Source organism: Molossus molossus, unplaced genomic scaffold (assembly GCF_014108415.1).
Source record: "Molossus molossus isolate mMolMol1 unplaced genomic scaffold, mMolMol1.p scaffold_m16_p_5, whole genome shotgun sequence".
In the NCBI taxonomy this organism is placed as follows: Eukaryota; Metazoa; Chordata; class Mammalia; order Chiroptera; family Molossidae; genus Molossus; species Molossus molossus.
The window spans coordinates 46,057,688-46,069,872 of NW_023425388.1; the positions used below are offsets into that span (position 1 = coordinate 46,057,688).

General features: G+C 34.0%; 1 protein-coding gene across 8 annotated transcripts in view; it reads left to right on the forward strand.

The window, feature by feature from the left end:
• Window positions 1-12,185, forward strand: part of FXR1 (FMR1 autosomal homolog 1) — a 58,001-nt gene that overhangs the window by 6,342 nt on the left and 39,474 nt on the right. For 6 of the 8 annotated variants that reach the window (XM_036242689.1, XM_036242691.1, XM_036242685.1 and 3 more), the window contains exon 2: window positions 12,012-12,064. In XM_036242689.1, the coding sequence (XP_036098582.1) occupies window positions 12,012-12,064 (53 nt within the window). Of the gene's footprint in view, window positions 1-5,130; window positions 5,276-12,011; window positions 12,065-12,185 lie in introns of those variants that run through there. The other 2 variants (XM_036242692.1, XM_036242693.1) reach the window with 2 other exon arrangements.

Genomic DNA, 12,185 nt, shown 5'->3' on the forward strand with positions numbered 1-12,185 from the left:
AGCCTGATGTCTTTACTATACTATGATCTTTTTGAAAGTACAAGTATTATATGGCTTATTAAATCATTATTAATTGTAAGTTACTACTAATTAATACAATGGGAGTCGAGAGGACTGAATTGGGAGGATTCCTGGATTTGAGCCATGTCTTCACTTGGCAAAAGTCTACTCTTTACTGTATAGTAGCAACTAGCCATGGGGCTCAAATGTGCTAGTCTGAGTTGAGATGTGCTTTAATTGTAAAATCCATACTGGATTTTAGAGACTTAGTATGAAAAAAAGCATAAAACTGATTAAATGTTTAAATATATTGGATATATTGCATTAAATAAAATAAAATTTTTGCCTGTTTTGACTTAATATGGCTACTAGAAATTTTAAAACTAGATATATGGCTCAAATTATAATTTTTGCTGGATATAACCGTCCACGTATTTATACCATCCTCAGTTATTTGTTGGCTTTCGATTGAAAGTGTAAGCTATTTGGGAAATACTTTAAATATTTTATATGTACACATGTAGTATGAACTTTTTTTATGATGTGGCACTTGGTGGTGGTAATTGTGCCACATAACATTTTTTTTTGTTGATGCTAGAGCTTTTTTTTAAGTTTTATTTTCCAGTTACAGTTCATGTACAATATTATATTAGTTTCAGGTGTACAACAGTGATTAGACATTTATATACCTTTTGAAGTGATAACCCTGATAAATCTAGTGTTCATCTGATACTATACATAGCTATTGCAATATTATTGACTCGATTCTCTACAACATGTAGTATTTTTGAGTATCGAAAGGCTTTAGAAGATTCTTTGGCAGATCTTTAGCAAATAGTAAGAAGCTGTTTTGATGGTTGTTAAATTTTCTAGGACCAAATCTTCATAAAAACAGCTCAAGCAAAACAAAAGCAATGCAAGACATTGCTTTGTTAATCTGAACATACATATTTACATGTATGACAATCCCTTTAATTTATTTGTCCTTACATTAAAGAGGCTGAAAGCCATGGCAGAACTGAACCAGATTAAATCTTAGTTAAATGTCAGTTGTTTTGTCTCTCATACTCTAGCCTCAGCACTTTCTGCTTCGCGTTTTTTGGAGGATGAGGAGAGGTCTCCCCCAGTAATAACTGATGGAGTTTATATGTATTGTTGACAAAGGAATATGCATTCCTCTGGCAAGATTTCTTTAAGATGATTAGTTATATTAAAACTTCTTTCTTTCTCATGTTACAACTTTTTGGTTTTACAGTTTTTTTTTATTATTTTCAAGTCATATGTTTTCCTGTGACTCAATGTGTTTACTTAGTACATAGCAGGCCTTCAGTACATACTGAATGAACACATGAATCAGTCATTCTTGGCTTTTGTACGCTCTCTGACTTATTGTTAATCTTAGTATAACATCACATGTACAAAACTATCTTCATAATTTTTAATTTTGATTCATACTGAACTGAAATAGGCTTTTTTTAGGGGTTATGTAGTGATTCTGGTCAAGTTCAGATATTGTAACAGAACCTTATGTATACAGAGAGAACTATAGGGCACTTCAACTCTTTGAAATAGGAAAGTTGGAATAGTTTTTGGGTGGCCATTTGGAAACACTAAGCCATTCCATTTCAAGGAGAACTGTTGGGTGTTACAAACCTGTGAAATTAACAAGCCAAGAACATTACTGGTATGCAAATATTAGTAGATTAATGCATTTTTATGAAATTTCCATATATTGTCGTTCTTTAGAACACTTAAATGTTCAACACTAGTGAATGCTGCAGGTGTGCCTTGAATAACTTTTTCCTTAATAGAACTTATTTCATAATGATGCAATAATTTCTGTAATGTGTAATGTAATTAGTAAATTTGCAGACTTTTTTATTTGTAGAACGTGTGTCCATTGATTTAAAATAATTTTCCTTTGTAGATTAGTTTGTAGGGCTTTAAAAAAGTGTATTGTTTGAAGTTACTTTTTTTTTCTTTAGAAGAAATTTGCAAAGTGTATTTGAAAGTCCATAATTATAATGTGACATTTTAACACATGTTCTTAGGAAATGTAAAACAATATCTGGTAGCATACAACAGCTGAGAAAACAGTAAAATGTTTTTATGAAACACCTACAGAAGTGTTCATTTGACACACACACAAAAAAAATACATGTACTTTTAATTACATTCAGTCAAACAACTGAAAATATATTTGAGGGATTACATTCAGCTATCAGTAACAGGAAACACCCACAGTCTTCCTGACAGGAGGAAGGTGCTTATTCTCAGAGGGAAGGACCAGGTCAAGGCAGCCAGTCAGGGCACATGCAGCTGAGAAACAAACTCCAATGTCCTTTTTGACCGCACGATTGTAGATGTCATGGCAAATCAGTAAAGCATGCTCACTGGCACTGTTAACAGCATAAGGTGTTTCCTATACACATTTTAGACTATATACATGTATAATCTAGAGAAGGGGGAAATTAGATATAAGCATGAAAATATGAATCAGTTACCTGGTGAAATTAAGACTTCTTTTTATTGCAATAGCAGTCTTGAATGTTTGTTCTTGTTATTGTAATCACATGACAACTTAGATCTTTTAGATGTTGTAGACATCAAAGAAACAAGTTTGTTGCTTAGTAAGTAGGTTTGAGATCCATAGAGTTGGAAAACTTAAAAAGATGGGAGTGGTGATGTATATGTGTGCTGAATGGAAAAAGTCCTGGCTTATGAAATGTCTTAAGATGCATCTCAACTCTTTAAAAATATTTATACATGAATATACATATGGATAATTTTACACATGCATAAGTATATTGCTTTATTTTTTGTTTTTCCTTTTTTTCTCTTGGCTTCCTTTCATCACTTGATCTCCTCTTTTCCCCATTTCATTTTAGGTAACCCATTTACAGCCAAGTATACATCGTACCTGATTTTCCTCCATACTCAGTAGAATGGTATATAGATACACATTCAGATACTAATGTAGATTTTTTTCCATGCTGCTCTATAAAAATAAAATAATCTACGTCTTGGCTATTTTCACTTGGCATGTAATTATTTGTTTATGTAATGTTTCACAGTAAGAATTGCCTTGAAATCCAGCCATTCCCCGGTTAATAGACATTTGATTCTCATTTGCTTGCTACTCCATATATCTGCTTCCATTGGATAGGTTTCAAAGAGTGGGATAGCTTGGTGGAAGGGAACTTTTTTGTTGGTTTGTTTGTTTGTTTAACTCTGGTAAAGTTAACAGATTATTCTTCCAAAGAAAATACTTCCTTTTTCTTCCATTGATGAATGTCTACTCTTTTCTTTACGTCCTTGCCAGAATTGGGTTTTATGATTTTAATTTTTGCCTGTTGGATGTAAAGGGTTATCTCATTGGAACTTTGACTTTCAGATCCCCATTTGTAAATTTTAATATTTGTTGGCCATTGGGACTTAACTTTCCCATAAGTTGCCTGTTGCTTGCCCATTTGCCTATTAGTATGTCATTTGTCCCTTTTTGAGATGGCTTAAGAGTCATTTATTCTAAGAATGCCCCTCCATATCTATTATCTGTTGACATTCTGGTATCCCTGGCCATAGAAAAGTTTTACTTTTTTATATACTGAACTACTTTTTCCCAGTTAAAGATTTCAGGGTTTCCAGTCCTGGTTTAGACAGCCTATGTTTAGATTATACATAAAATTTTTTAGGTTTTCTTGTAGTGTTTCATTAATTCACTTTATATTTACATCATCAAACTTATTTTTGAATATTTATAGGCAGTTGTGTTAGTACCATGTATTAAATAACCTGTTTTAAACTGTTTTTTTGTTGTTTGTTTTTGGCATGTGGGGAATTGGGTATTTGCTCTCTTTAGCCAAATCTTCCTCACTTTTATGGTTGGAGTGGGAGGAGGATGTCCAACTCCAAGAAAGCTGCGTCTCATTCAGGGTTTATAGAACCTCCTGAGAATTGCTCAAAAAAGTCTCTTGGTTTTTCTGGGAAGACCATAGAGTCGCCTTAGTCACAGAAAGGGGACATTGTTACTTTCTTTTGGGCAAATCAAGCTAGTTTGGAATCTTATTTTTCTTATTGCCTTGGGCACTCCTTTTTGTTTTACCTACCACATAGTAAATAGTGGATCTGAGCCCAATCTTAATAGCGAAACCCCACTATATACCACAGTATCTTCAGTAAGAGATATTTTTCCTTTCTCTACTGATGAGTTATTTTTCTATATGTTAACTGTATACATAGTTCAGAAACAAAATGTTTTATTATAAGTTATTGAAATTACCTGACATAAAAGTTCAGGAAGATTTACCATGGTATTTGGGGGATGGGGCGGGCAGAGGAGTATCTTTAAGTACTTCTGGCACACCTTTGAGTGCCTGGGAATACCTTAGTTTAAGATGCTTCAACTGTTTGCAAATTGAGACTCATATATAAAATTGCTTAGGTTATGATGATCACCTGCATCTGGGAGCCCCAACATTAGTTCTCAACCCAATAGAGTCATCTGAATTATAAAACACAGACTATTTTCTCAAATTTTCAAGGATGGCACATAGCTAGTGCCATTCTAGATGCATGGAAGAGAAATTAATTTATAATGGACGATGAATGCCTTAATGATTGGACTGTATTCTCCTACAGCCCTGTTTAAGAAATAACTGATGTATTCAGTTTTCTCTTTTTTAATCCTGTAAATTGGATCATATGTGTGTAGAGTGTAAAGTAGGACGATAGATGATTCTGACTGTTGGCATGTTGATTTGAGGTGTAAAAGTAAGCCAGAGTTAGAGAGCTCAGGTTGGAAGTCGGGTTTAGAGTCCAGGAAATAGGTTAGGTTATTTTTCCATATATTGATTTGGGAAGTTAGTGGAAGATCCATACAATTTCATTGTATTGAAAATTGTATCAGTTGTAAGAGGCACTAAAAGGAAATGTTGCCAATTAATCTGAGTGTTCGTTTTCTTTATCTTTTAGAATTCTTGTATACTTATTGAAAGGTTATCTTTAAACACTTGCATACATAAAATGGAAAACAAGCATTTAAACTTAAACCAGTAAAATTAAATTTGTTAAAACATCTTTACAGTCAGGTGATTGTGTTTCTTCTCACAATATCTTTCTCAGTGCCATGGAGAGCATTGATGTTGCAAGCAAACTTTAAAAGAGCTTTCCTCTATTATCTCCAGGATTTTCTTCCAAGACTTTTCACCCACTCTGCAAGTTTTGATGCTGGTGCTTTCTTGATTTTATCAGAAGGTGTCAGCAGAACAACCTTCTGGTAAGAAACCTCAATCTTTCCTAAAATGGTCCTTCATTGGTTTGCTGAATGAAATGTCTAGGTGTTGCAGTTAAGTGTCAAAGAAAATTGCAAGCAAACCAAGTTTGAGCATACTTTTATTTATTTATTTTTTAATTTGAGAGAGAGAGAGAGGAGGGGAAAGGAGAGAGAGAAAGAGAATCATTGATTTATTGTTCCCCTTATTTATGCATTCATTCATTGATTCTTGTATGTGCTCTGACCAGGGATTGAGCCTGCAACCCTGAAACCTTCGTGTATCAGGATGATGCTTTAACCTTTTGAGCTCCCAGGCAAAGGCCTTGAGCATGCTTAAGCAATGACATTTATATTTATATCCTGACTGCCACATGACTATCAGGTATTCTAAGGTGCTATCCATCAATTGTAAGAAGCATCCTAATTTCAGAGATGTTAAATCGTTAGAATTGATGGGCTGGGAACTTAGACTGAGAGGATGAATCAATAAATAAACTGATAATTGATCAAAGGGTAGCAAGTGATAAGTCCATTGTGGCAGTTGTTGAAAAACAAAAACCTGAGGCAAATTTTGCATAAATTATGTCATTTTCCTTTTTCATGGGTTTTGTTTTTGTAATTGCATTTATCCACATTAAACTTTACCTGATGTAGTTGGGGAAGATGGAGACTTAACCCACTAAGATAGGCCCCATAGGATCGGATATATAGAGAATTTATTCCAATCAGTTTATTTTTAGACTACATATTTAATCACATTTGCTTCAATAATTAAGTCATCAACTGTAATATTTAGAGAAGGCATAAAAAATGTAGTTATTTTACTGTTGTGCCAAATAAATGAAAAAATAAAATCTCTAAATTTCACAACAATGATTCTGAGAGAGACTTTAAGAAGAAAAACTGATAGAAGTATCAAAGCTGGATTGAATCTTAAATTATAAGAATACTTGATCAGTTGTGAATGTGAGAACTTTCTGCTTAAGAGAAGAAATGTGATCTAGAGGTTTGATTCCTGATAGATGCCTTGCTTTTACCACTTGAGATTGGAGTCATTAAAATTACCCTTCACTTAGCAAGACGGTACTGTCTCTTGCTCGGTGTAATGGCAGTCAGCAAACTCTTCTAAGAAGAAATTTGAAATTTACGAAAGAGTTACAGCTTAGGGTATAAATCTTGAGTTTTTGGCTCTGGACTTCCCCTGGAAACCTTTGAAGATTTGTACTGTCTGGTTTACGTTAATAGTTTGCTGAGTATTAAGGTTTTAAAGTTTCTGTTTCCCCTTTCTAAGGAATGTAAATTTAGGATAGTAGTGAATTACAATTGTAAGAAGTTATTAGTGTATTTTTAATAATCTAAAGTAATAGGCGACTTTGAAATGATAGTTACTTTGCAGTCAAAGGAATTTTTCTAGACTAGGATGGTATGTTCTTAATGAATTTAGTGGGAATGTTTGCAAAGCGATTCATGCATCTCTAGATTTCTATGCCACAGCTCAAGCAAAGTTTCTGATGAATTGATCAGCACTTTAAACATTAACATTTTATTTTAACTTGTGTTTATGTTTTGGATAGGATGACTGCTTTTCCAGCTGTGAACTAGATTTTGATGTTTTGTTCTGGAACTTAGCCGTAATGGGATATTTAGGGAAGGTGTCTTATTTCTTCACATTAGTATTGCTACCAGATTTAACCTTTTGGAATTTAAAACTATGAATTAACAAAAGCATTTTATCATCTGATTCATAATGACTTAATGCAAAGAGCTCCAGACAGAAGGTGAGGTTTTAAATTTAGTACTTATAACCTCCTAGGAAGTGAAACTTTGGGGTTATGTAGATGTGTATGGTTTCAGCTTCCTTTCTATAATAGGAGGGACCTGGAAGGTCTGTAAAAGAAGTTTTGTCTATCTTCAGAGTCATTAGCCAGGGTCCATTATTCACTTCTTATTTTTGACTATATATTTTAATCTTTGAATTCCTGAAGTACACTCATACCATCCATGTTACTTTCTGTTTAACTGATAGGATTTTCTTCCCCATGACTACTCATCAAGTCGAAAACCTGTTTTTCAGTTGTAGTTTTCTATAACTTCAAAAATGTATTCTTATGTTAAGCATATCCTGTGCTCCTTGTTCTTGCCAGGAGTCATTTAAGCTCCCATGTCAAAATTGCTGTATACCTTATGCAAATGTTTAAAAATGAAATTGATTTTATATTCTGCTAAGAAAGGATCTACCAGATGTAAAGTGGGAAAAGAAAAGCAAAGTTCAAAATAAATTGTAGTAAATGTGTAAGAGTTTAAAGAGGATTTATATATTATTAAAATTACGACTTATTTTTGTGTGAATTACAATTTCACGTAGTTCATACCCATTTTTCTCTTATCAGCTTGTTTTAACTAGCCTGAGAATATTATAAATTGGGAATTTGACTATGTTATTTTACTCTCCTTTTCTTTCTTTCTTTGTGATATTGTTTGCTTATCATATTTTAGCTTTTAGATAGTATAAATTTATCAAATTTTTTGTTTGTGGCTTTGGGTTTTTTGTTACAAGGGCCTTCCTAGAATCTATTGATTTTTAAAATTTTGAATCTTTTATTTATTGATTTGTGTGTATGTAAATCCATTTTCTTTTTCCTCAATATTTATCTAAATGTCCCAATAGTATTTAAAGTAATCCATTTATTCCTCTATTTGTAATTTTCTAAACGGTAGACCTATTTTTGGAATATACGTCTGTGTCTTTTTTTGTCTGGGTTATTGTGGCTTTAAATGAAACTTTAATGTTTGGGTTAGGGGTAGTATATTCTAGTTACCTTCTACTCCCATTTAAAAGTTTCCTTTTTTAATACTTTCTTGTATGTTTTTAAGATACACTTTGGTGTAATTTTATTAAGAGTACCACTTTTCCTTCAACAGAATCGTTTAGTATTTTAATGGAATCTCATTTAGGGATAGTGTATTGAAAATTTTACAGTATCAAGACACCCTAAGAATGTGAAGTGTTTTTTATTTTCTTATATATTCTATTTATATTTATTTATTAGTCAAATTTCAAAGATTTCTGCATATTTTTGTTGTTGTTGAGGGCATTTCTAGGGTTTTATTTTTTGAATGCTGCTGTTAGAATATTTTTTGTCTTTTATTTTCCAGCTGCTTGTTTTATCTGCAAAGGTTGATTATTGGTTAATTGCCACCTTATTGAATCTTTGAGTTTTTAAATTTAGGCTAGATTGCATTTGAAAAATGATTTCTTAAAATATTGCTTCCACTGTTTAAGGAGTCCTGCTGTTCCCTTAATCTCCTCCCTTATCTCCAGTTTACACATATTGAGATTCTTGGGTTTTTACTATGTGATGTTCTGTTCGTTTCTTCTGGGAGAACGTTCTAAGATATTTTAATGACATGTAAGATGTGTTACAGTGTCTTGTTACTTATGATTATTTTAATTAATTAATTATTTTTTATCCTCACCCCGGGACATTTTTGCATTTATCTTCAGATAGAGCAGGAGGGAGAGAGAGGGGAAGAGAGAAGGGGGGGGGACTTTGATGTGAGAGAGACACATTGACTGGTTGCCACCCACACGACCCCAACCAGGGCAGGGACAAACTGCAACTGAGGTATGTGCCCTTAGCGGAAACCAAACCTGGGACTCTGTGGTCCATAGGCCAGTGCTCTAACCGCTGAGCCAAACTGGCCAGGGCAGTTATTGTAATTTATAGTTAAGAGTTTCAAATGTAGACATTTTGGATTGTGTGAATGAACAAATTAAGGGACCATTTTATAAAGATGCCTTGGAATCTTCTATGTTTGCATATGTATGCAAAGATGAAAAATAAATGTGAAAAGTTTCGTTATGAGAAATATGGTTCCTGGACCAGATGAGGGTGAATAGGAAGAGAGAGAAAATCCCCAAAGGTTGGAGTACCATGAGAAAGACAAAGTTATGGAGACTTAAAGCATTAAACCCCCCTCCTCCCATGCTATGTGCAGACAAATATGGCCACGATTATTTCCAACCCTGCTGTTTTGGGTCTCTCGAGTATAATGGGTCCCACTGTTATTCTGGTGACTTAGAGAGTACAGAAATGTCTTGAAAAGTATTGACTTAGTTCTGCATCAAATGGACAATTTAATAGTGATATGGCCACTAAAAAGTACCTTATCCGTAGCATTAGGGTTTGGGGATTGGAACATACTTATTAACTGTTCATTACAGTCCAGATGTACTTTAAGAACTGGTTGTCAGGCCCTTAATCCATTTACACTTATGCCTAAAGGATTTAAGCAGTAAGAGTAGGTGTCTAGAGCTTTATATTTTTCTTAAAGTTTGTGAAAAATGTGCACCCAAACAAAGCTGATACTGATATGGTGGAAGTAAAGTGGGATGGGGTGGGAAGAGGTATAAGCATTGATTTTTAGATAGGGAAAAAAAAGGAGTTTATTATATAATGAAGAGTAGAATTTCCCAGTGACTTAGAGCTCTGGTTTGAACTAATCCACTGTATAAATATACAGAAATGGTAAGGATTGACATAACAACACATTCCAAATTCTGAAAGTTGTTTGTAAAAGACTAGAAAATGTTACTGAAAGTTGGAAGTATGACTGACCTCTGATGGCAAGATACGTTTTACTCTAATATTCATAACTTTAAAATTCTCAGTTTTTGAAATATTACTTAGAAATGCCAAGGGTATAATAAAGATAGATGTGCTGATAACAACTGAAAGTGCTGACCAAACATGATTGATGAAAGTAGATGTGTGGGTGAACTAGTAGAAATAGAGAAACTGGCCAGGAAATCATTATTATAGTATGGTCAGATAACCAGAGTTTGTATTTAAATGGCAATTCTTAATTTTTAGCTTTGGGAGGAGAGAGAGGAATGAAGAATGTGTCCAGAACTGTAAGAGAGGAACTACTTTAGCACCCTTGAAGAGATAGGAACTGTTAAGTCCTCACTTAACATCATCGATAGGTTCTTGGAAACTGTGGCTTGAAGCAATACTTTCTATAACAAAACCAATTTTAACCATAGGCTAATTGAGTTAACAAAAGTTCCTAAAGCATATTTCTGATCAGAAAAATGTTACCAGACTTAAGACTGAAAACACATTTAATACTAAACCTTGAAATAAATGTGAGCTATACGGACATTTAAGAAAGATTGATAAAAAATGGTTTTCCAACTTTCTTCCAGTTCAGGTTGCGGGGGTGGGGTGGCTGGAGCCTATTCTGGCAGCTCAGGGCGCAAAGCATGGACCAGCCCTAGACTGGAAGCCCTTCCATCGCAGGGTGCACTCATACACACCCACACTCACTCAGACTGGGACAGTTGCACCTCGTGCACATCTTCAGGATGTGGGAGGAACTGTGTACCTAGAGAAAAATACACAGATGCGGGGAGAACAAGCCAACTCCACACTGGAGTAGCCCTGGATGCAATCGATTTTTTCTTCTCCTTCTTAACGTTAAAATGAAACAGTGCTATTCGAGGACCTGCTGTGCTGTATCCTGAATTTTAGGCCTCATATGAGGATGTTTGCATTGAAATAACCCATAGCACACCAGTAAATCAGGTTATAGGTATTTAAAGCTGGAGAGAAATCAGGGTAAAATTGCAAAATCATATAATTGAGTAGTAAATGTGGGAAGAAGGGCACTGAGAGACCATTTGTCTACATTCTGTGATTGGTGATTTCTTTAGTATTAAAGAAAATGAAATAATTGTATTTTCAGCCTCATCTGTTACCCTCATTTCTCCAAGTTGGAAAGATTTTTCTGGGGTGGTATTGGTGATCTTGCTTTTATTGGTTTTTCCATTGTCATTTTGTTTCATAGTCTTTGGTTTTCCAGTTTGCTTAGAATAATGTCTTAAGACACAGTAAATAAATATTAGTTGTTGTTGCTTTTCTAAAAAATCACTCTTCTTTATCTGTCTTATGAATTTCCCAAATTTTGTGGCGGTTTTTTTCTCTATTGGCTTTTTTTTTTTTTTTTTTTGGTGGGTTTATGCCTGAAAATCTTTTTAGTATTATTTAATGGACTTTGGAAAGGGAGATGAGGCAAACAGATGTGTTAATTTCTGCCATGTTTTAACCAGATACTGCAAATGTGTGTGTGTGTTTAGCTAGTTTTTAGTGCATCTTATGGAGTCTAGTGTGGTCTTTATGTTTTAGAAAACTATTTTCTAAGTACGTAGTGTTTCAAAGTGTGTGTGTAAGCATTTTACTAAGGTTGAGAACTTTGCAGTTCTGATTTACAGAAATATAAAGTGTCATTTAATGTCAGTTGTAGTCATGCAGGTGCCAAGGACTGCTTGCCCAAGGGTACATGGTAGGAGAGCAAGGGTTCAAGCAATAGTTGTTCTACATTCAAGTCCTTTGCTCTTTCTTGAGTATGTTAGGTTTATCGTTTCTTTCAGCTGTATTCATCAAATGAAAATAGAGTAATTTTAAGGCTAGAAAATGACTGCTGATTTTTACTGAGAATCTATATGTGAAACAGGTTATGGTACTGTGTGAAAACAGTTCAGAGAAGTTAAGTAAATTCCAAGGTCATACATTTCACAAATGATAGAAACAGAAATCAAACTCAGATTTGCTAATTCTGAGCTCTGTGTTCTTTTCACTACTACACATTTTCTTTATGTCTAATATTGCCTTTTAGAGTTAACATAATGTTTACTTGAATATTGATACGCTTTTAATAATGTTTTTGTTTTTTGTAGGGATTTATCAAAGATGTTCATGAAGACTCCCTCACAGTTGTTTTCGAGAACAAGTAAGTTATTTTTTATTGATATAGACCTTAATTTTAAAGATGGGTAGTGCCAAACAATTTGCTTTTGGTTCTTTCTATTGCCAGTGAAATGACTTTACTTTTGGGAGGGCTTTTGATGGCT